Genomic DNA, 24,772 nt, shown 5'->3' with positions numbered 1-24,772 from the left:
ATGTCCAAGATTTCTCCCTTCGCTTGGAATCATGATTTTTTTTTTTCCCTTGTGAAATCTCCATTGTCTTGGGTGGGTGACTGCTTTAGTCTTTACCCAAAAATACTTTTATGACCTGGTCAGTTCATATCAATAGAATCACTCTGAGAAAAACATTTTTATAAAAGTGCAACATTTGTCTGAGCAGATGTGTGTTTTTTGAGAATGAGTATCCTTTAATGTTCCAGATAGAAAAAGTTTTTGGTTTAACAGAAGGAAAATGTTCCTAAGTGAGATATTGATAGGCAAATTGCATGGCTACCTCTTACCTGTAGGCATCTGAGAAAGCTGATAACATCTCCCAAGGAATGTTGTCAAGGAGATGGTAGCTTGGTGAGAGAAGATGAATCAGGTGGTCTCTCAGGGGCCCCAGGAGCCAGGGCAGGGGCTGGACAGGGAATCCTTGAGCTGAGATAGAGAAGAGGCTAGATGAGAGGATACCATGGCCTAGCCTGGCTGGGACCGAGCCAGACCAGTCCTAAAAGCCTCAGACACTGGCAACGTAGCAGTGACAACGAGAGGGCATAAGTCACTTTTAGTGGCAGTTAGCCAGCCAGGACCTCGACACAATTTCAAAATGGACAGTCATTCTCCAGCACTGGCTATGGGCTTTCAGTATATGCCTAAAATATGTAGATACCCCAGTGCATCCAGGAATGGTTTCCAGACACAGGAGCACTTCCTGAATCAGTGTCATTGAGCCCCTGTAAAGACACTCAGCACAGTATGTGGGCAGCACCCTGTGCTGTCCTTCCCTCCCCTTCCTCTCCTCTGTGATTGTGGCATGTCTTAGGCAAGGATTCTTTTTTTTTTTTTTTCCATTTATTTTTATTAGTTGGAGGCTAATTACTTTACAATATTGTAGTGGTTTTTGTCATACATTGACATGAATCAGCCATGGATTTCCATGTATTCCCCATCCCGATCCCCCCTCCCACCTCCCTCTCTACCCGATCCCTCTGGGTCTTCCCAGTGCACCAGGCCCGAGCACTTGTCTCATACATCCAACCTGGGCTGGTGATCTGTTTCACCCTAGATAATATACATGTTTCGATGCTGTTCTCTCGAAACATCCCACCCTCGCCTTCTCCCACAGAGTCCAAAAGTCTGTTCTGTACATCTGTGTCTCTTTTTCTGTTTTGCATATAGGGTTATCATTACCATCTTTTTAAATTCCATATATATGCGTTAGTATACTGTATTGGTCTTTATCTTTCTGGCTTACTTCACTCTGTATAATGGGCTCCAGTTTCATCCATCTCATTAGAACTGATTCAAATGAATTCTTTTAATGGCTGAGTAATATTCCATGGTATATTGTACCACAGCTTCCTTATCCATTCGTCTGCTGATGGGCATCTAGGTTGCTTCCATGTCCTGGCTATTATAAACAGTGCTGCGATGAACATTGGGGTGCACGTGTCTCTTTCAGATCTGGTTTCCTCAGTGTGTATGCCCAGAAGTGGGATTGCTGGGTCATATGGCAGTTCTATTTCCAGTTTTTTAAGAAATCTCCACACTGTTCTCCATAGCGGCTGTACTAGTTTGCATTCCCACCAACAGTGTAAGAGGGTTCCCTTTTCTCCACACCCTCTCCAGCATTTATTGCTTGTAAACTTTTGGATAGCAGCCATCCTGACTGGCATGTAATGGTACCTCATTGTGGTTTTGATTTGCATTTCTCTGATAATGAGTGATTGAGCATCTTTTCATGTGTTTGTTAGCCATCTGTATGTCTTTTTTGGAGAAATGTCTGTTTAGTTCTTTGGCCCATTTTTTGATTGGGTCATTTATTTTTCTGGAATTGAGCTGCAGGAGCTGCTTATATATTTTTGAGATTAATCCTTTGTCTGATTCTTCATTTGCTATTATTTTCTCCCAGTCTGAGGGCTGTCTTTTCACCTTTAGGCAAGGATTCTTACAGCTGTCGATCCACAGCTATGGGACAGTCCTTTCAACCTGTGAAAATATATTTTCTTTTAGTTTTTATTGAAGTGTGGTTGATTTGTAGTTTGTGTTAATTTCCACCATACAGCAAAGCGATTCAGTTACACACATATAACTCTCAGTCCTTCCCTCCCCCAGCCCCTCTCCACCTTGGGAAGTCTTTTCTCTATGTCTTGAGTCTGTTTCATTGTTGTTCCGTTACTAAGTTGTGTCTGACTCTTTGCAGCACCATGGACTGCAGCACGCCAGGCTTCCCTGTCTTTCACCATCTCCTGGAGTTTGCTCAAACTCATGTCCATCGAGTCGGTGATGCCATCCAGCCATCTCAAACTCTGTTTCCCCCTTCTCCTCCTGCCCTCAATTTTTCCCAGCATCAGGGTCTTTTCCAGTGAGTCAGCTCTTTGCATCAGGTGGCCAAAGTATTGGAGCTTCAGCTTCAACATCAGTCCTTCCAGTGAATATGCAGGGTTGATTTCCTTTCGGATTGACTGGTTGGATCTCCTTGTGGTCCAGGGGACTCAAGAGTCTTCTCTAGCATCACAGTTAAAAAGCATCAATTCTTTGGTGTTTAACTTGTTTTATGGTCCACTCTCACATCTGTACAGGCCTACTGTTCCCCTCCTATTTGCCATGAAGTGATGGGACTGGATGCCATGATCTTTATTTTTTGAATATTGAGTCTTAAGCCAGCCTTTTTTCCTCTTCTCTTTCACCTTCATCAAGAGGCTCTTTAGTTCCTCTTCACTTTCTGCCCTTAGGGTGGTATCTTCTGCATATCTGAGGTGGTTCATATATCTCCCAGCAGTCTTGGTTCCAGCTTGTGATTCATCCAGCCTAGCATTTCACCTGACATACTCTGCATGGAAGTTAAAGAAGCATATAAGTTGAGTAAACGACTCCTTCCCCAAGTATGAACCTGTCCACTGTTCCATGTCCAGTTCTACCTGTTGCTTCTTGACCTACATACAGGTTTCACAAGAGGCAGGTCAGGTGGTCTGGTATTCCCATCTCTTTCAGAATTTTCCACAGTTTGTTGTGATCCACACAGTCAAAGGCTTTAACATAGTCAGTGAAGCAGATGTTTTTCTAGAATTCTCTTGCTTTTTCTGTGATCCAGTGAATGTTGGCAATTTGATCTCTGGTTCTTCTGCCTTTTCTAAATCCAGCTTGTACATCTGGAATTTCTCAGTTCACATACTGTTGAAGCCTAGCTTGGAGGATTTTGAACATTACTTTGCTAGCATGTGAAATGAGCACAGTTGTATGGTAGTTTGAACATTCTTTGGCATTGCCCTTCTTTGCAATTGAAATGAAAACTGACGTTTTCCTCTCTGGTGTTTTGTGGGTATGTATTTTCTATTCATGTGTTCTGGAGGATAGTATGTGGGCTTCCCTGGTGGCTCAGATGGTAAAGAATCTGCCTATAGTGCGGGAGACCTGGATTTGACCTCTGGGTTTGAAAGAGTCCCTGGAGAAGGGAATGGCTACCCACTCCAGTATTCTTGCCTGGAGAATTCCATGGACAGAAAATCCTGGTGAGCTATAATCCATGGAGGATATTTTATATGTGTGTATGTATGCTTTTTGAAAAAGATATTCCAGAAAGTGTTATAACCATGTGTTACACAGACTTCCTCTTCCTGTTCAGAACATTTAGCTTCTCTGTGTCTCCTAGACCTTCATCTCCCAAGACTCAGTCAACAGATATTTCTTGAGCATCTATTATGATCCAACTCCTCCTGTCCTCACATTAAAGTGCTAGACTTAAAGTGGTGCAGAAAAAAAGCTCAGTTCTGTCTTCTAGAGCTTATCCCCTAGTGTAAAAGACAAACACTGAATGGTTATGCACAGTCTAATAAACACCTGCAGGCTATAGCCTGCAAAGCTGAAAGAAAGTGGTATCGAGAGATTGTCAGAGGGGGCGAGGAGGGCAGCGTCAGGGGCAGCATCTCTTGAGGGGTGACCTTTAAGCTGACCTAGGCAGCATGTGTGTTGGTTGCTGAGTAGACAAAAGTGGGCCGAGGGTTGTGTTCAAGAGTGTGTGTGAAAGCTCAGAGGTGCAGGAGACCTGTTAAGGATTCAGAACTTTACTCTGAAGGCCGTAAGACAGCACTGCAGAGTTCTAAGTAGGAGAGTGACGTAGTGTGTTTTCAGAGGCTCTCTCTGGCACCAAACTTGGAATGGATGGAGTAGGGAAGTAGTCAGGAAGCTATTGCAGTTGTCCGATAAGAACCAGTGGCAGCTAAGATTAGGTTGATGGAGAGAAGGGGAGAGATTTAAGCGATATTGAGGAAATGGAGTCCAAGAATTGGTGCCCCTGGATGTGGGCCAGTAACCTCCTAATTGGCTCTTTCACTTTTTTTAAAATATCCTTTGCCTCAGGCTTCTCTGATTAAAGTGACTGTCTCTAGATTACAGTGCGTACAGGGAACTAAGATATTCAGATGAGGTGTTTACGTTGAGGGTCCCTAAAGATCACCCTCAGGCTCAGTGAGTCACCAGAAGGACCCACAGGAGTCAGATAAGCTGGGATCCTCACCATTGTGGTTAATTACAGAGAAAGGACACAGAGTCAAATCAGCAGAGAGAAAGAACGCACGGAGCCAAGTCCAGGAGAAATCCAGCGTGAGCTTCCGAGTGTCCTCTTGCAGTGAGGTCCCGGGAAGTGCTTAATCCTGGCCTCCGTGTGTGACAGCACACACTCAGCACTACCCTCAGGGACGCTTACCCGAGAGTTGGGGTCCAGCGTTTTTACTGGGAGTCAGTCATACAGATGCAGTACTCAAAGGACGGACTCCGGCTCCCTGGAGATGAAACATGTATTCACCATAAATCACACTGGGGCCTGCTGTGTGATCCTCTTATCAGGCGGAGTAGTCCAAGAACTCAGATCTCAGCTCCCAGAAGCTGGCCAGGGGTTTCCAGAAAGACAAACTGAGGAGACAGGCCTTTCTTGGGAATGTGCAGGGTTTGAGCATCCCAGGCCTGCTCTCTGAACCCTTTCCTGCCCAGAGCTGTAGCCCACCCAGGGTGCCTGTAGCATCTGAGTAGGTGAGTTGTATGCGCCAGGCCTCCTTCCCACAGCTGCATCTTCTCCAGTTCATCAGAACGTAGCCTAGAAAAGAGTGCCATTAGTGGACTGTAGCCAGGTGTTGGGGACCCGCATGCACTTCCCAGCTTATACGAGGGACTGTACACTCAAAGGGCTTAGTGACAAGGCTCAGATCAACCTGGCCTTGACTGGAAACATCCCTCAGCAGAACCCAGGATGTAGCCTTTCTCCTACATTTCAATTTCTACAGCAATTTCCGTACCAGATTTTATCTATATGGCCTGGCCTAATTTTCTAACTCTCTCAGCTGTGACTGTCTACATATTAAGTTAGGTCTTGCCATATCACACAGATAGTAACACTATTTAGAATCTTAAGATATTTACTTTCCCAGAAAACTTGGGGAATTTGAGAAGTGTTTGTTTTGAAAAGCAAAATATATGTGAGGTGCATGGCTAAAAGAGCATTTGCACTGAGCCTGGACTTAGAGAAAAATGTAATGGGAGACTGAGGAAATGCACTTTTGCCAGGACCTCCACAAGTGGTTTTGTTAAGAACAAAAGCAATGCTGCTATTTAAAATAACCAGAGAGGAATGAATCAGGCAAACTGGCAGTGAAAGGACTGTTTGGCTGGACTAGAGATCAGTAGATTACAGATGACAAGTAAAGAGAAAAAAGATTACATGTCTCAGTATTGATAATAAAATGCTCCCTGGGTCAAAAAATTAGTAATAACATTCTGAGTAAACATAGTTTTCGAGAGGTCACCACTTTTCAAAGGGAAGGGTTAGATTATTTGAAATTTTACAGTTAAAAAAATATGATCACAAAATGGGTTATTATGAGGACTTGAATAAATGCCCATTTGAAGAGACTCCTAGTCCAATACCTCCTCCCTGTTTTATCACGTTGTACAAGCTATTCAAATACCACTAGAGATGTTACAGCAATATTAAGAAACCATAGTATTTCAGGTGGATGTAGAAATCTGAATTGTTCTATTATTTTGTATCTGTCACATACAGTAATTTGATTATGCGAAATGTTGTGAACAAGGGACTGAATATTTTTAAGTATGACAAATTTCTGTTAAACTAATTTGAGTTACTGGTTAGGAAGACTTAATATTTTCTTCACAACCCTGGTTTCATTTCAAGAGTACGCTTTTTTTTCTGAGATTTAATTTGCAGTTACATTTCATAGTAAACTAGCTGTTTTGTTTAACAGTATTAACTGAAGCAGTTGCAGGATCATTTGAAAGAAATCTGTTTTTTAGCATGCGAGTGCGTGTTTGGTCATGTCAGACTATTTGCGACCCTGTGGACTGTGGCCGGCCAGGCTCCTCTGTCCATGGAATTTTCCAGGCAAGAATACTGGAGTAGGTTGCCATTTCCTTTGCCAGTTTTTTTTTTAGCATAGTCATGGATAATTAGGGGATGAGGTTACTACATTATAGGGCTTCCCAGGTGGCTCAGTAGTAGAGAATCAGCCTGCCAGTGCAGGAGACACAAGAGACACAGATTCAATCCCTGGGTGGGGAAGATCCCCTGGAGGAGGAAATGGCAACCCACTCCAGTATTCTTGCCTAAAAAATCGCATGGGCAGAGGAGCCTGGCGGGCTACAGTCCATGAGGGCCACAAAGAGTCAGACATGACTGAGTGACTGAGCACACAGTTACGACATTAATAAAAGCTAACATATGGTGCTTGTTATGTTCCGGGCACTACTATGAGTGCCTTACATGTGTTATGTGATCTTTGTAACGGTCTGTTGAGGTTCAGTTCAGTCACTCAGTTGTGTCCAACTCTTTGCGACCCCATGAACTGCAGCACACCAGGTCTCCCTGTCCATCACCAACTCCCGGAGTCCACCCAAACCCATGTCCATTGAGTCGGTGATGCCATCCAACCATCTCATCCTCTGTCATCCCCTTCTCCTCCTACCCTCAATCTTTCCCAGCATCAGGGTCATTTCCAATGAGTCAGCTCTTCACATGAGGTGGCCAAAGGATTGGAGTTTCAGCTTCAGCATCAGTCCTTCCAATGAACACCCAGGACTGATCTCCTTTAGGATGGACTGGTTGGATCTCCTTGCAGTCCAAGGGACTCTCAAGAGCCTTCTCCAGCACCACAGTTCAAAAGCATCAATTCTTTGGTGCTCAGCTTTCTTTAGAGTCCAACCCTCACATCCATACATGACCACTGGAAAAACCATAGCCTTGACTAGATGGACCTTTGTTGACAAAGTAATGTCTCTGCTTTTTAATATGCTATCTACGTTGGTCATAACTTTTCTTCCAAGGAGTAAGCGTCTTTTAATTTCATGGCTGCAATCACCATCTGCAGTGATTTTGGAGCTCAGAAAAATAAAGTCAGCCACTATTTCCACTCTTTCCCCATCTATTTGCCATGAAGTGATGGGACGAGATGCCATGATCTTAGTTTTCTGAATGTTGCGCTTTAAGCCAACTTGTTCACTCTCCTCTTTCACTTTCATCAGGAGGCTCTTTAGTTCTTCTTCACTTTCTGCCATAAGGGTGGTGTCATCTGCATATCTGAGGTTATTGATATTTCTCCGGCAATCTTGATTCCAGCTTGTGCTTCCTCCTAACCTGTTGAGGTTAGGTTTTAGTATTCTTCCCATTTTACAGACAGAATTGAGGGACAGAGCTTTTAAAAAACTCGCCTAAAGTCAACACGGCCAGTAAGTGGTGTCAGATCCACAACATGTGGATGCAGAGTCTGCGTTCTAACCCCCTGTGCTGTGCAGCCACGCACAGATAACAGATTGACCAGGAAAGGAAGCTGCCCCTGCCTGTGATGGCTTAGTCAGTAGGGTAAGTGGAGATATAGAGGGGGGGAAAATCCCCCATGTTGATCCCAAATGTAAAAGAAATTTAAGAGCAGTAAGCTCTCTGGACCATTTGCCATGTGTCCCCAGCTGGAGTCTGGTAGGTGTGACGGGGCAGTACTGAGTGACTCTGGAGCTGTGATCACTGCAAAGAATTCTGCAGTAGCCACCCTTGACGCTGGTGTTGAGAATAATGGGCCAGAACAGAACTCGAGTGATTGGCCTATGCAACCTGTTCATAAAGTGTTACACTAATAACAACTTTGCATTTGTATATTATTTCAAATAGTATAGAATTTATAAACTTGAGTTTCTGTTCACCCATGGTACCTCTTTTTGGTACCGTGCCCTAAGACATTGCGTATCCAGAGTGGCTGAGGAATTGCTCCATCTGATTTTATCTTATTTCTTTGGAAAACCCTTGGGTATGAGCCCTTGTTGGAATCACTGGTTGCTAATGATTCCTCTTGTTTCCCCTTCCGCAGACTCTCTTATTGCAGGCAGTTCCACGGTGGTTTTTCACGTTGCTATATTTCCTCAACTCAGCTGCAAACCCAGCCAGGGCAGAGACGCAGTCTTATACATCTTTTCTGTTGACCTGCCACAAAAGGACCCACAGAGCCCGCTGTTTCCTGAGCTGATTCTAACATCCTTTTACTGGTTTTGAAAAATCAGAGGATGGCAAGCCTGGCTTAGTCTTCCTGTGGCTATTGAGGGTCCTGTCATGATTCTGGTTCCTGATTGCAAATCTGAGTTAGGATTCTATAGGCTTGTCAGTCTACCAGCTTAAGGTGCTAAGCTTTCTTGAAGACAGAAATTATTGGGTAACCATATTTGTATCCAAATTACCTCGCATAGTATGTGGGAGCCTGCCCTAAATGTTTTAAACAGCTAAGTTAGTGAATCAATACTGCCGTACTGCATAACCTGAGATGTCGATTTTTTTTGTTTAAATCTCTGTTGGAAATTTGCTTTCTTATATTAATCATGATTTTCCTTTAAAACTGGAGAGTGTTTAATGGGGCCTCCCACCTAGAGTTTTTCAAATCATAGTTAGTTTGGCCATTTATGTTTTCATGTCTTTAATCATTGGTCTTTAATTATCTTATCTATGATTTCTCTGAAAATATTGGAATATGAATTGTTTGAATTCTTTTCAGTGCTCAGTAACACATTTAGCACATTTGTATAAAAAACCTCAGTAACCTCTTTGTGGCAGTCTTCATATGCTTATTTCATGACTCAAAGTGTTTGGAGGACATACAGAATAGAAAATAAGTAAGTTTTTTTTTCTTTTTTAACTCCAGAAGATGAGCAGAAGTACCCAACCAAGAAACTGTGCTTCCATTCCCCATCGCTTGTCTGTGCATGTTTGGCTCATACCCAAACATCCTTCTGATGTTTCCTGGGTTCTCTTTTAGCACTACAGTTGCATAGATCATTTTCTATGTTATAATTTACCGAAGATTAAAATCAGGAATTTTGAAATTAATTCAGAAAGGTTGAAGATGTGTTCCTCCCACCCCCAGGGAAAAGGCTAGCATGGTCATCCCTGAAGAAAGAGAAGGCAGAGACGAAACGAACCTCGACCTTGTGAGAGGCTGCGTGTCTGCCAGTGCTCCCACCGACACGCGAAAAGCCGGTGAGTCCCACTCTCTGTCAAGCTCTCCTGCTGCTTGTGCCGAAGGCTATGGGGCTCCAGAGTCTCACTGCAAGAGCTTGGTTTTTCTCAACAAGCTCTTCAATGTGGGTGTCTGCTCTCATATCTCGGTCTCAGCTCTGCTACTTACTAACCACATGTCTTTCTGAATCTCAGGCTCTTCACCCATAAGATAGGGGGGTTGTGTTTTAGGCACCAGCATTGGAAATAAGTTACATTCCAGCATTAGTTGAGATTCAGAATATACTTTTGCCAAGAAGCTTTTGTGAATGGTGATTGGGTTCTTACCTTAACCCAAAGAGGCCAGTGTCCTTATAGATAAGAGACAGGGTTCATTGTTCAGGGAGCATTCCCACCCCTTCCAGTGTTTGTTGATTGCTTCCTGGCACTCTTCTAGACCACAGGTATGTGGTACTCACTGCTCTGCCGCATCCAGCCAGTGGCCTTCCACCGAGACATGCTGGATGACCCTTGCACTGCGGTCCGAGGATGACCATGTCCCTCTCACTCCCCAGATCTCCATTTCAGCAGCTGCCTTCAGCCAGGTGGCGTGGGAAAAACTATGGCTGAGTCGCTTTCTCCTTTGGTGAGGTCAGCGCAGTTAAAGCAGTGCGTCTCAGAATTCACTGTCCTTCAGAATAGCCTCTGGTGCTTGTTAAAACTGTAGATTCATGGATCCCACTCCATAGAAATTCCGATTTGATAGATCTGAAACGGGGTCAGCATCTGATGGAAGTGGTCCTTGGCCCATACTTTGGGAAACACGGCCTCATCAGAGGATCTGTGTCTTTTGAAGAAGATTCTTAAATAGGTTGGGGACATTTCCTGCAGGACAGCAGGAATACCCGGCAATATGAAGGAAGGTAGAGCCTATGGGTACCACATGAAAAGCTATTCACAGAAATCTGCCCTCTGAGTTCAGTCTTCTCAGCGCTCGTATTAGCTTCCCTTTGCTGCTGTAACAAATAGCCACAAACTTTAGTGTCTTGAAATGACATGCAGTCATTATCTAACAGTTATTATACAATCCAAAGTCCAAATGGGTTTCACTGAGTTAAAAAGAAGGTGTCTGCAAGGCTGCGCTCCCTTTGGAGGCTCTGGGGGAGAATCCCTTCCTCTTCCAGGTCATCCAGGGCTGCCTGCTCCCTCACTCGTGGCTCCTTCCTCCACCTCCACCAGCAGCTCTGCCTCTGAGCTTCCTGCTCTCCTTTGCTTATAAGGGCCCTTGGACCTGTCTCCATAATCCAGAAGAATCTCCCAATCTTGAGACCTCTAATTTAATCACATTTCCAGAGTCCCCTTTGCTGTGTAAAGTAACATATTTGCAGCTTCCAGGGGTCAGGACAGAGACATCTTCCGGAGCGGGGGACATTATTCTACCTACAGAAGTAGGTCCTTCAGCCAGCAGTGTTGGCATCACCAGGGAGCTTGTTAGAAACGCAGCCTCTGGGGCCCTCTTCCACACCTACAGAATGCAGTAGGCGTTTTCACTCCATCCCAGGCAATTCACATGCACATTAGTGGGAGAAGCTCTGTGCTCATGTTTCTCCCAGCTTCTTCCATTTTTCTGTCTCTGGACTCATTGATACAAGCAGGAAACACTTCAAAATTTTTCACAGCAGCTCACATGGCAGTTTATTGAGAGGACATTACTAAGCATCTACTGCCTGCTAGGCTCTGCCGTAGGAATTGGGATGACGGTGATCAGCAAAGGGTGGTCAGTGCAGCAGTGAGGGAGCACAGAGGAGCCCCAGAGGGAAGACGATGGTGAGTGTTGGTGTTTGTGAATTCTGTGTAAGGAAGTATTTACCAAGAGACCCCAGTTTCCTAGTAGCTCTATTTAGTTTAAGGGAAATTGCCTTCAACCGTAAATAAACCTTTTTGAAAATACGGGAAAATGTGGAATAAAGTAATACTGTGTAACCAGGCGTGGGAGACTAATAGCAGAAACACAGACATCTGACTTTAATTGTCATCTTCCATCTTTGAGAGTTACTCCTCAGCAATGTTTCTTAAAATGCTTCTCTTTCTTCCCAGGCGGCCAGGAGCAGAACGGTACCCAGCAGAGCATCGTCGTGGACATGCGGGAGTTTCGAAGTGAGCTGCCCTCTCTGATCCACCGCCGGGGCATCGACATCGAGCCAGTGACCCTGGAGGTCGGAGACTACATCCTGACTCCGGAAATGTGCGTGGAGCGCAAGAGCATCAGTGATCTGATTGGCTCCTTGAACAACGGCCGCCTTTACAGCCAGTGCATCTCCATGTCCCGCTACTACAAGCGGCCGGTGCTTCTCATCGAGTTCGACCCCAGTAAGCCGTTCTCTCTCATGTCCCGCGGCGCCCTCTATCAGGAGATCTCCGGCAACGACGTCAGCTCCAAGCTCACCCTCCTCACGCTGCACTTCCCGCGGCTGCGGATCCTCTGGTGCCCCTCCCCGCACGCCACCGCCGAGCTGTTCGAGGAGCTGAAGCAGAACAAGCCTCAGCCGGACGCCAGCACCGCCATGGCAGTGACCGCCGACTCCGAGACTCTCCCCGAGGCGGAGAAGTACAACCCCGGGCCCCAGGACTTCTTGTTAAAAATGCCGGGGATAAACGCCAAAAACTGCCGCTCCTTGATGAACCACGTGAAGAACATCGCTGAATTAGCAAGCCTGCCCTTCGACCAGCTGGCGAGCCTGCTGGGGAACACGGGCAGTGCGCGGCAGCTCTATGACTTCATTCACACCTCCTATGCAGAGGTCCTGTCCAGAGGGAGAGTGAGAAAGTGAGCCGTGCTGCCTGTTTTCTTGTCCCCCGACTGCTTCTGAGCTGCTCTTTGCCGGCCCTCACAGATCTTTGTTATTAGCCCAGTAGCTCATTCTCTCGGGATTCCCAGGTGCCGCAGTGGTAAAGAACCTGCCTGTCAGTGCAGGAGACGCAGGTTCGATCCCTGGGTTGGGAAGATCCCCTGGAGGAGGAAATGGCAACCCACTCCAGTATTCTTGCCGGGAAATCCCATGGATAGAGGAGCCTGGTGAGCTACAGTCCCTGGGGTCACAAAAGAGTCAGACAGGACTCAGCGACCAAACAACAAAGCTCGTTCTCTTCCAATCTTTGAACGATTGTGCTGTTTCCTGGGTCAGGGGACCAGAGGCTTGTTTAGGCATCATTTTCACTCTGCACCATCCGCGCCAGGTCTAGTACGTTCCATCTTTACATGAAGTGTTGTCAGGATCAGGGAAGGTGTCTGCAGGTGTTTATAGAAGGCTGTTCGTGAAAGGAACAGAAACTTCGGTTTCCTTCGGAGACTAATGAAATGCACAGTTGTGTTCTTACCCTCTGTCTGAGAGGGGCCTCTGGGACTCTGAGAAGGGAGCATCTCTGCCACTCCTCACCAGTACTCTCCACGCTCTCCTTAGCTTCTCCTAACTGCCTGCCTCTAGGATAAGTTCATGGGGACTTGCTACTGCTAATCAAAGAAAGACAGCAACCTCTAAAACGCCAGTTGGTTTTCTGATCACCTGAAGATAGATGGCATGTACCAGAACCATACCTGGTTTGTTCAAAACCAGTATTTTTAAAACATAGAATGAATTACTTGTTTATAGAACTGGATTGTCTAGAAGGAGCCCTAAAAATTCTGTTTCTACAGATATTTAACCTCCTGAGTCCAGCGATCTCTAAGCCCAAATGGCTAGTCCGGGAGTCTGTTAGATGCCTTCCTTCCCAGTGTCTCCTCACCTGCCCTGGGACCCCCCCAGCACATGTCCTCTCCCAGGTCCCTGCCCCCCACTTTCCTGGGCCGGACTGGCCTCCTGCGTCTCTTATGTGAGGACTGGATGCAAGAAAAGGAGGGATGCACAGTTTTTAAGATTCGATTTTTCCTTCTTGATTTGAACTACAAGTGTTGCGAGGAAATGGAAGATCAATGCATAGAATATATAAAAATCCTAATGAAATATATATATATTTTAAAAATCCATAAGGAAAACAGTCTCATTCCAAACCTTCTGATTGACTTTATTTAGCTTCTTACTGAAGTATAGATACAGGACTTTCACAGCATCTTTGTACAGTTTTTAAACTTTGATATTGAACCATTATTAACTTAGATATTATTCACATATTCAGTAATGAGTTGATCATCTACCTCAGGAGTGCTGTTCAAGAGCATAAGCTCCACTGGCCACATCACCTAGGGGCGTGTTTTGTCAGCATCAGCTGTGTTTGTCACAGTGTCTGAACTCAGAGTAGACGGGGGTCTGTGTGACATGAAATGGCCTTCATCTTTAACACAGTCTTTCAAGTGTCATCTCTAAACCAAATCTGTTGTCTTGACATCTTGGTTTCTTGGTATGTTGACATAAGTTAAAGTGTGTGGATTTTGAACTCTTTACGAGAGTATCACAAGAATGAATTAAGGGGTACCGAATTGTTATCATTAGACTCTGTAGAGTGACTTGGAGAAGAGAGAAGAGGACAAGAAACAGAGATTAGTTTGTGGTAGAATAAAGATTTGGGATACTAACTCTGTCCCAGGGTTAAAAATATACCCTTAAGAACAGAAAACAAAATGTCAGGCACATATGTTAATTTTCACTTTCCTCTGCATTTCTTTCTTTAAGCACTCAGTCATAGTCATGTCTTTTAAGTACATTAAAATAGATACCACCTCAGATAGTGATGGTTATTATCATTTTTCTTCATCCTAGCACTTCTGCTTGAGAAACGTAATTTCTATTTTTTTCTCCTAGTATAATTCCACCTGCCTTTTATTGTTCTTTCATTACATAAAAGGAAAACCCTAACAGCACATTTTTTGAGAAGGGTTTCACTCCAGGTTTTCAAAAATAACCTCTCTTAAAGCTACTATTTTAAAATAGTCCTCGTTACCTGCTACAACATAGAAGACAGTTGTATTTAGTTAGTTGTATTTAGAGAGCCAACATCCTCTGGCTCCCAAAGACTTACATGCTGTTGTACCTGCTAGGAGGAGGATGTGGAATCCCACTCCAGTGTTCTTGATTGGAGAATCCTGTGGACAGAGGATCCCAGCGGGCTACAGTCCACAGGGTTGCGCAGCATTGGACATGACTGAAGCGACTCAGCATGCACAATACTGGACATGCCTATTGGACATCTTAAGATGGGGCACTGGCTCAGATGTGTTTGAATTATGAGTGATAGTTTCTAATGAGCTCTAAAATGGTCATTATAATTGAAAGGCTCTCATTGCTACGTCCTCTTCCGACTAAATAAACATCTTAGTGTCTCCAGTTGTGAAAACCCTTCAATATAACCACCACGTATTTACTTTACATCAACTTCTTTTACAAATTTTTATAGCCTAAGAATCTGGCAAAGAGCTAGAGATGCATGCAGTTGCAAAAACTTTATCACTTTGTTTTCTAGCAGCATTTTGTTAGCTTTGCCCTTTTTTTTCTTTCAAAATCACAAATATCCGATTATGAACTCATGCTTAGCTTTCTTAAAACCTTTTTTAAGAACTCGAGACCAGCATTATTCTAGTTTACAAGTTTTTTGCACAAAACTTTTTGAGTATATGAAATATTGTGAGAAATGGTTTTCAGTTTTGTTTAAATCACAGTGCCTCTCTTGATACTTTCTTAAAATTATATATAAGAAATCATTTTTAAGAGTGGCCATAAATAATATCCTTTTGGCAACCAGTTGCTGTTTCTTTAATCTGAGGCTTAGTATGTCTATATGTCTGAATATGTTTGAGTACCTCCAGATTGTAGTTTCCCAGCTCATGAGGGGACTGAAAATAATTGTCTCATTTATCAACCCTCTGAGACTCAGAGGGTTAAGACTAGATTTGGTTGTGTTGAGAAAACAGAGTATAGACTTAATAAATGGCCTCCAGCAGGAAAACCTACACTGAAGTGAATCCAGAGAAGTGGGTAGGGGAGAAAGACAGGCATTATTAATCTTTGCTTTTGTTTTTCAAGCATAATTTGATTTTCTTCTGGCTCAGAAAACTTCTTTAGGGAAATTCCCTTCTCTTTTGTGTTCAGTTGAACCTAGGAATGTCCCCTTAAGAACCAACATTTCAGGAAAATTCTTTTCTCAGGCTTGAGCCTATTAAAATTTACCCAGACTTCGACATGAGTTGTCACTTTTCTTCATTATTTTGCTTTCTATTTTGGTTTATAGCTATTTCCTGTCTGATTCTGAGCTTCAGTACTTAATCTACCATCTTTATCCATAGGTTTTTGGTGGCCTACACCACTGTGGTTTTTTTAAGGTTATATAAGCCAAAATTTGGATGGGAGGGATACCTAACCATTTACATCAATTTGTGACAGAGTTGTTTGTGTATGTTTTAATAAAATGTGTGTATTTATTCAGTATTTTCCTCAACGTTCTGTGGGCAAAAACAACCAAGTGGAGCAAAAAGGAATACATTCCCAGTATATGATAGTTACCAATGTGTTGGTAGATTTAATTTAAAATTATAGAGAATATTTAATTAGTTTTTCATACAGAATAAGTGATTAAAGCTGCAATGTGCTTTGAACCACTGCTTTGGCATTTGACTTGCTTGGTGAGCCCACTTTCTAAGGCTCCAGTGTATTTTTCTTCTGGTTATTTTCCTTTGCTGCTTTTCATTTTGTAGCATGTGTCCTTAAGGAGGAGGGGAAAAATGATTCTTCTGAAAATACTCATTTGTTGACTTGTAATGAATGTGTCGTAAGCACAATGCCTGGGACACCTCAACTCAACAAAGATTAATTCTTGCCACCTGTGACTCATACATTTTTGTCCCTTTAACAATGAAGTTGAAAGAGGTAGATGATTATTTTGAAACAAGAATTTATTGTATCCTCTTAAATAAGTTATTTACTAATTTGCTCATTTGGATTTAATTATTTTGAGCTTCCATGGTGGCTCAGATGGTAAAGAATCCACCTGCCAATGCAGGAGACCCGGGTTTGATCCCTGGGTGGGAAAGTTCCCCTGGAGAAGGGAATGGCTACTCACTCCAGTATTCTTGCCTGGAAAAATTCCATGGACAGAGGAGCCTGGCAGGCTTCAGTCCATAGGGTTGCAAAGAGTTGGACATGACTGAGAGACTAACAGTTATTTTGCTTCTGCTTTAAAATGTAGGACCTAAACCCTCTTTAATGCACAATGTCAATTTATTTCTCAAAATGTTTATGTCCCAATACTTCGGTAGAATAATGAACCCTTGTAATGCGGAAGTGTTAAGTTGCTCAGTCACAGCCAACTCTTTGCGACCCCATGCACTGTAACCCAACCCAGGGATCAAACCCTTAGTCAGTAGTAATATAACTCAAATTTATTAGCACTTGTGCTTTATCTCTTTTAACTCATGGCAAAGCCATAAAGTTACAGATACTTAAATTTTTCTTTTACAGAGACGAAACTGAGGCACAGAGAGGTTAAGTAATTTTTCCCAAAGTCATCCAATAAATGGTGGAACCATGATTTCAACTCAAGCACTTTGACCCCAAAGTTCATAATGAAAAACTTGAGGGCAAAGGAGGGCCCAGTGGAGAGTTGGAAACTATGTTTTGTGTCTCCTTTCATGAATCTAATAACAAATATAGAGAAAGCAGATTGGTTTGTTTCCATGCCTCTCAGAGAAGAATGTGCTGAGCAAATACGCAAAACTTGGAAACAGGTCAAAGAGAACACGGAGTACTCTTCTCTGCAGACCTGGATGTTGTCTAGTGACCTCTGCTGCCCAGGGATTATCTGATTTTCTAGAGTTGTGAACCTTTTGCTGACTGCTTAGGAAAACTATTTTGCGTGCTTATAAAGAAGAGAGTTTAACTTGCAGAAAGCTGATAGCTCTGCAGATGAGTCTTGTTCAGTAACATCACAAAGGTTATTGTCTGGTGGGAAATTAACCAATTTTGCATTTGTTAGTAAATTTATTTCTACATTCCTGTGACCAGCTACAAATCTCCAGGTCTTTCAGTTTTCTCCTAACTCAGTCAATATATAACTGGTTTCCTCATTAATGAGATTGAATTAAAGAAAAACTTTGACTTCTGTTATTTTTCTGTTTGTATGAGAGCCCATGAATTTAACCTTTTGAAAATTGTACTTTGCAAATGATGTTACCAACAGGAGCTCCCATATAATGATGAAACCATATTTCCAGCCTCATTCATCCTAAAATGAAACTTTGTAAACTAGAAAGTATAAATTAAACCTTCTAGTGGACCTCTGTTTCTCATTTTATGAAAGCTCAACTCAATCTTTAATCTGAGTTCCTTTTCTGTGTTGTATCATCAGTGTTAAAGAGACTGATTCATGAATGAGGAAAAAAGATATATATGTATACACACACACACACACAATATGGCTTCCCAGGTGGCTCAGTATTAAAGAATCCACGTTCAATGCAGGAGATGCAGGTTCTGTCTCTGGGTGGGGAAGATCCCCTGGAGAAGGATATGGCAACCCACCCTAGTATTCTTGCCAGAGAAATCCCATGGACAGAGGAGCCTGGCAGTCTGAGGTCCGTGGGATTGCAAAGAGACACAACTGAATCGACAGCACGAACACGTGCACACACATACATAATATATGTACACATATTTAAGAACTGTACTTTGGAATTAGGCCATTAATATTAAAAACTATAAATTGATTAAATATTTAAGAACCACAGACACATTTTAAGATACTCGCTCAGTGGACCTCTGTTTTTCATTGTTCACAAATGCTCAACTGAATCTTTAATCTGAGTTCCTTTCCTGTGTTGTATTATCAGTCTTAAAAAGGCTGATTAATGCATGAGGAAAAAAGGAATTTCAGACATTCCCAAGGATCCATTTGCATGAAGTTTTTTCTACATTGAAAGAACAGTGCTCCCTGAGGGCCTGAGAGACCAGTAAGCAAAACCAAGTTGTGATTTCAAACAAGGGAATTCCCTGGGATTTATGAAAACAGTAAATAAACTGGGTCTGATGAAATGGTGACGTGGATTATTTGAGAGGATATTCGAGGACACTTTTCCCATAACGATGAGCTCCAGAACTTTGGTGTCCCAGAGAATGCCTTTCACTGAGAGAGATTTGCTTCCCTGTGCAACTTTGTTTCTGGGAAGGGTGACACCCAACAAAAACTTCAGGAAGAAGAAAGCTCAGTAGACAAAGGGAAGCGTGACCAGGCAGGTTTGTTTTTGGCATAAGGCATTTATTGCATAAGGCACAGGACTCTCTGTGCCATCAAGGACATTCAGTCGTGCAGTAAAGAGAATTCGAACAAAGAACATGAGCCAAGTAGAATAATAAAAAAGGGGCCAGAGAAAGATGTCATATCCGATGGTAGGGAGCAGGGGTGGCCTCAGAGAGAAGATAGAATTTGAGATGAGTCTTACAGAACAGCTAGAATTTCATCAGACAGAGACGCAGACAATGCACTCAAGTCCAAGTCCAGAGCACCAGCAAAGGAGCAGATGGTGTTTAAAGAAAGAGTCATGAACAGCAGAGTTGGAGCAAGACACGGGGGCCACATTAGGCAAGTCTCTCAAGTGCTAGGCTCAAGGAGTTTGTCCTTATTTTGGTAGAAAAACGTATGCTTGAGTAAGAGAAGGACGTGACTAGGAAGTCTGTTTTAAGGCTTCGGTCTGGTAGTAAGTTTGAATGGAAAGGAACTAGCATCAACTGAGGGTTTAAAGTGCGCCAGACATTTCACATATGTTGTTCAGTCGTGAGTCGTGTCTGACTCTTTGTGACGCCATCGGCTGCAGCACACCAGGCTTCTCTGTCCTTCACATATGTTACCCCCATTAAGTCCTTATACCTCAAAGTACAGATTTATACCTGTTTTACAGGTAAAGAGACTAAGACTCCGGGATTATGAAAGTAAAGTCACAATGAAAGTAAATGGCAGAGATGGGAGTCCAACTCCAAAGCCTACTTTCTTTCTACCATAATTTGCTGTCTTGAAGAAAGGCTGGATGTGAAATCACCATTTCAGAAGTTGTAGCAATTTCAGCAACAGTTCTGGTGATGAGCACTCAGACAATAGCTTTGGAAATGGAAAGAAGGACACAAATGGAAGAAGCATCAATGGACAGTCAATGGAATGTGGCAAAGAAAATATCCATCTAGGAAGAGTCTAAATAACACCTAACCTTTAAGCCTTAGGAAATGATGACACTGTTAACAGAGCCTAGAGAAGGATCCAGTTGTGTGGGGAAGATTAAATTCAGTTTTGATAGGGTTGGTTTTGAAACAACCTCTAGGCAAACAGTCTCAGCTGAAAATGTAGTAGATATCTGCTTAGAAGTGAGAATTGAAGACATCGGATAAATGGTTAAAGCAAATATGAAACAGATAGGACTTTAAAAGTTCCTAAATTTAGGAGGTGAGACAATAGAGGAGACAGACTATAAAAAGAAGATTCTGAATCATGCAGCAACCAGAATCAAAAGCAGGAGAGAATTTCAAGGGGATGACCCACAGGATTAGGAGTGGAGCAGAAGGAATGCTCATTGCCTGGGTTTGCAGCAGAGAACACTGGGCATCCCGGATGGTGATTGCAGGGAGCTCCGGACACACACCAGACTGAGAGGCCAAAGGAAGTCTGGACAATGAGGATGAAGAGAAGAACGGGCAAGTCCCATGGCCAAGGCGATTTTGTCTGTTGGTGATCAGGAGCAGAGCCAAGTGAGAGAAGGCAGATGCTGGAGAGAGGGCAGATAATTAATGGAATCCAAGCCCAGTGCTTGGGATCCTGGGGGTGGAGGAAAGAAAGAGTGGTTTTGCTTTTCTTCCTTTCACACCTACAGAAAACCTGTTTTCATACAGATTTGGCTCTTCTTAAAAATCAGCATTTAGAGTACCATGTACCCCCATGTGGCAAGCCACAATAAGTAACAATGAGCCCTTTTCCAAAGTCTGTTTCAACGACAAATGCTGCTGCTTGGCACTGATGTCTGCTTGTGTTTTAAGCTGAAAGGGGGGACAGCCCAGAACTCCTCTGTTTGTAACCTGGCTGGATAGTTCTATTATTATTTAAAGCGCTCCTTTCAGCAATTTAGGAAACCAAAATATATGCTGGCTCATGCTGTCTGGAAACTGAAAGTCTGTTGAGCAGCTCTCAGGAGCCAATCCTGAGACTTGGTAAGGATTTTTATTTTGGTCGTCCTGCGCGCCTACTGTAACTGGGGCGGCTGAGTTGCTATGGTGATTTGCTCTCCAAACAGAGCGCTTTGCCTCAATACCTTGAAACAGCAGATCAGTCTAGTTTACGTTGGCTTGATCATGACACCAATTCTAGTTGAAAACTCTCCCCTGCTCCCCTCAGACTCGTGTGCAGGAATTTTAAATCAGGGCCAAGAGGGCACTAGCTAAAAGAATCACAACTCGCGCTTTGTAAACCTCGGCCCTCAGTATTCCTGCCACTGAAACTGTTGGCAGAGGTCTCCGAGGGGGAGGCGGGTTGCAGCTGGGGGAAGGTTCATCACTGAAGCAATTATGTGGCTAATCGCTCCAGTGTACACACCGGCTGCAAGTTGTGACTCACGCTCCACTCTGCCACTAATAGTTGGGGGTAGTGGGCAGGATGCACAGAAAACTCAGTTGCGTTTTCCCAGTTCTCTTATCAATCTGCAAGTCGCTAAGGTCTGGCCTTGAAGTGTGAGTAGAAAGGCAGACCTCCGCTCCACGACGTGGCCCTCCCTGTCTCCACCAGTAGGGGGCCCCATTGAGTCACCGGACACTTTAAGGATGACTGCACTTGAATGGTGGTGTATCTGCCTCTAATTCTTGCCCAACCCTGACATGGGAGGGGAAAAAAAAAAAAGGAGCTGCCTGATTTCCAGCATGACTCATTATAAACAAACGGAGGACAGATTGACTGCCTCTTATCAGAAACCGAGTATGCGCCCCAGGACTGAGGGTGAGTCATGCTGGAAGTCCCAAGTCTTTTGTTGGTCAGAGGGATTGTTTTTCCTGCGGAAGCAGTGGATTTGGGGCGGAGGCGGGAGTGGGGGTAGGGGTGTCGGGAAGGAGGTGAGGTTGCTGTTGATTTCTTTAACATTATCAGTGACCCCATGGTAAGCCCTGGACTCCTAGGTGAGCTCCAATTCCCTCAAAACCAAAAAGGCTTCCAAACTGAAAAACTGGCCATACACACATGGAAACTCATTTGGAGTTGATGGGAATGTCCAAACTCTTGCAGTGATGATGTCACGACATACACGTTGCCAGTTATCATTCAGGAAATACAGCTTAAATATGTGATGTTTATTGTAAATTATACCACAAATATCTTTTAAGAAATAAACACAGTTAACAGTTTGGTGGAATTGAAAAAACCTGGGCAACCCATTTTTATGGTGATTTATCCTGAAGCTCTTGGTATCCGCCCTCACTGTCTCATCCATACCCATCTGTGGCTTTGTGAAAAGTGAAATTGTTAGTCGCTCAGTCCTGTCCCTACTCTTTGTGACTCCATGGACTGTAGCCCACCAGGCTCCTCTGTCCACGGAAAATCTCCAGGCAAGAGTACTCGAGTGGGTTGCCATTCCGTTCTCCTGGGGATCTTCCGACCCAGGGATCAAACCCAGGTCTCCAGCACTGCAGACAGATTCTTTGCCATCTGAGCCGCCAGGGAAGCCCCTGTTGCTTTGTATTTGGGTGCAAACACAGATGAAGTGTACACACCTAACACTGGTGTGCTGATCCCACACTCCTAGAGTGTATTTGGTAGGTGAGCTTTTTTCTTTTCTTTCCTTTTTAACTGACACGTGACCAGGAATAGGTAAAGCCCAGACCGGCAACGAATTTGGGGAGGGGTAGACGCTGGGGAGCAGAGACAAAAAGGACCTTCCCGGTACCTGCCTCCACCTGCTCCCTAGCAGCCTTGAGACTGGAGACATCTGTTTATGCCCCGGGTGCCTTTCCATTTCAACAAATACAAGTCAGGTCAAGCCAACAGCATAACTGCACCCAGTTGTGCTACATGGATGGGCGGGGCCGCACACGTGAAATGACTTAACACTTGGACCCCAGCAAACCCACAAGCAAGTTAATCTAGGCGAAAACGAACACATGTGTGCTTAGATGGCAAAAAAGAACCAAATGGCCTGGCAGGTGGGGCTGATCAAGAAAGAGCCACAGTGAAGGGAGGGGCGGTCCAGATGTTTTTAGATGGGATCGACCTCAATTGGGAAAATATGAATATGAGCTTCTGCGTGGGCTGGCCCAGGAGCTTCTTCTGAAAAGTATGTGATATTTTTCTCCTCTCAGATAACACGCCCATGGTGGACAGGAAAAGTGACTTTTCCATCCTCCTCCTAGAGAGATTCTCTGGATAATTCCTGCTTCTGGCTGATAACCTTTTGGGTAAGGTTTTAATTATTTCTTTCATTGTTCCGTCTGTCTGCCGCTGTCTTTTGGTGACCAAATTCAACGGACAAAACAAAATGAGTTGGAAAATTTGACTGTCATCTGTACAAGAGGGTCATTAATGTAGGAGGGCTTTGTCTTAATCTCATCATCTGTCACTAAATGTGTGTGTATGCGCGCTATTTTCTGACTCCCTGGATTCTGAATATACTCTGAAGGTGTGTCCTTGTTGCAGTGGCTGATCTCACATACAACAGCAGTGTGTCCTTAACATCCAAAGACAGTCCCAAACTTCATTCTTCTGACATACCTCCCCCATAAATATATTCATCCTTTTTAGATTGTTTCTTGCTATATAGACATGCCTTCAAAATGCCATAGGTTTGGTTCCAGATCACCTCAATAAAGCAAGTATCATAATAAAGCAAGCCACATGCATTTGGGGGTTTCCTAGTGCATATAAAGGTTATGTTTATACTGTACTGTGGTCTGTTAAGTGTGCAATAGCATGATGTTTAAAAAATGATATATGTACTTTAATTAAAGAATACTTTATTGCTGAAATATGCTCACCATCACCTGAGCCTTCTATAAGTCATGGCATTAACATCAAAGATCATGAATCATTGATCACTATAACAAATATTATAATGAAAGATCTAGAAATATTGCCAGAATTACCAAAATGTGACACCGAGGCATGAAGTGAGCAAATGCTGTTGGAAAAATGCCAATAGACGTGACTGCCACAGACTTTCAATATGTAAAAAAAATCGCAGTATCTGTGAAACACAGTAGAACAAGGTGTGTCTGTATAAACAGGATCGGTAGAAAAGATGACTCACTGAACAAGTGTTTACTCTTGAAATCCAGGGTCTTCAACAGCATCATTTAGAAAACAGTGCCACTGAACTCAACAAAACACTCAGGAAGCACCTACTACATGCCAGACAGTAAGTAGAATATGGCCCAGAAGCTGGAGTTACAGGTTGCTGGGTTTTTGAGTTTGTTTGTTTGTTTTTTTTTCAGATCTTAAAAGAACCTTAAAAGCAGAGCCAGCTTTTGTATTTGTAATAATGGAATGACAGTAAAGTATTACTTAGATTAAACACACACATACATATACACACACATACTCATTGCCTGGAAATGACCAAACCTTCCAAGCACTGTGATATGCATTACAGAGTTCTGAGATGCCATGAGCATAGGTTACCGAGGCTGTAAAAGTAGACTTGGTGGCAAACTGCCCAGCAAGGCCTTATTTCACATTTAATGCCTTGTAGGAATAAGATAGCATGAGACGAGTCTTTCCAGCTGACGTGAGAGCTTAGCTGTCTTGAAAAAAGCCAAGGAACCAATGTCCAGCTGCTGAGAGTCTTCAGGCTATTCCCTGGTTTCACTGAGTGGTATCAGAGGGTGCTTTTGAAATGGAAGAGAACTTTCATAAAAACAAAGACAAGCCCCAGGTAGGTCTGTTTAGCTTCTTAGTGCAGTTTTAGATGATACCTTTGCATACAGTTTGTAGTAGGCGCTTCAAACCTTGGATATATGCCTTCAGACTGAATCTTCAATCTGTTGTCAGACTCCAGCTCCCTGTTTCCTCTAGTTAATAATTGTGTTTCCTTTATCATGTTCTAACTTTCATTTAACATAAGTTTTTCTTTCTTATTGGATGCCTGATACACAGAAGTGCATAATCTACTAATAATCCTTGGTTCATGAAACACATCACCATTGGTCCATGCATGACCTGCTTCAATTACTTTTTTTCATAAATGCTCCATCATTTGATTTGATTTTTTTGGCCACACCATGTGGCATGTGGGATTTTAGTTCCCTGACCAGGGGTCGAATCTGTGCCTCCTGCAGTGGGAGAGCA

General features: G+C 43.4%; 1 protein-coding gene and 1 long non-coding RNA gene across 2 annotated transcripts in view; both read left to right on the top strand.

The window, feature by feature from the left end:
* ERCC4 (ERCC excision repair 4, endonuclease catalytic subunit) overlaps nt 1-17,749 on the top strand; it is a 41,140-nt gene extending 23,391 nt beyond the window's left edge. The window contains exons 10-11 of the mRNA XM_043455708.1: nt 9,420-9,532; nt 11,588-17,749. Of these exons, the coding sequence (XP_043311643.1) occupies nt 9,420-9,532; nt 11,588-12,321 (847 nt within the window). The 3' untranslated portion in view covers nt 12,322-17,749. The remainder of the gene's footprint in view (nt 1-9,419; nt 9,533-11,587) is intronic.
* A 3,573-nt stretch (nt 17,750-21,322) lies between these two features.
* On the top strand, nt 21,323-23,843 carry LOC122433128. Its single transcript, XR_006267033.1, has 3 exons — nt 21,323-21,439; nt 22,792-22,887; nt 23,764-23,843. It is a non-coding gene; the product is annotated as an uncharacterized LOC122433128 (long non-coding RNA).
* Nucleotides 23,844-24,772: the final 929 nt, after the last annotated feature.

The sequence above is a fragment of the Cervus canadensis genome, chromosome 32 (genome assembly GCF_019320065.1).
Source record: "Cervus canadensis isolate Bull #8, Minnesota chromosome 32, ASM1932006v1, whole genome shotgun sequence".
NCBI lineage: Eukaryota > Metazoa > Chordata > Mammalia > Artiodactyla > Cervidae > Cervus > Cervus canadensis.
The sequence above is the reverse complement of the archived record's forward strand: the minus strand, read 5'-3'. Positions and strand labels throughout refer to the sequence as shown.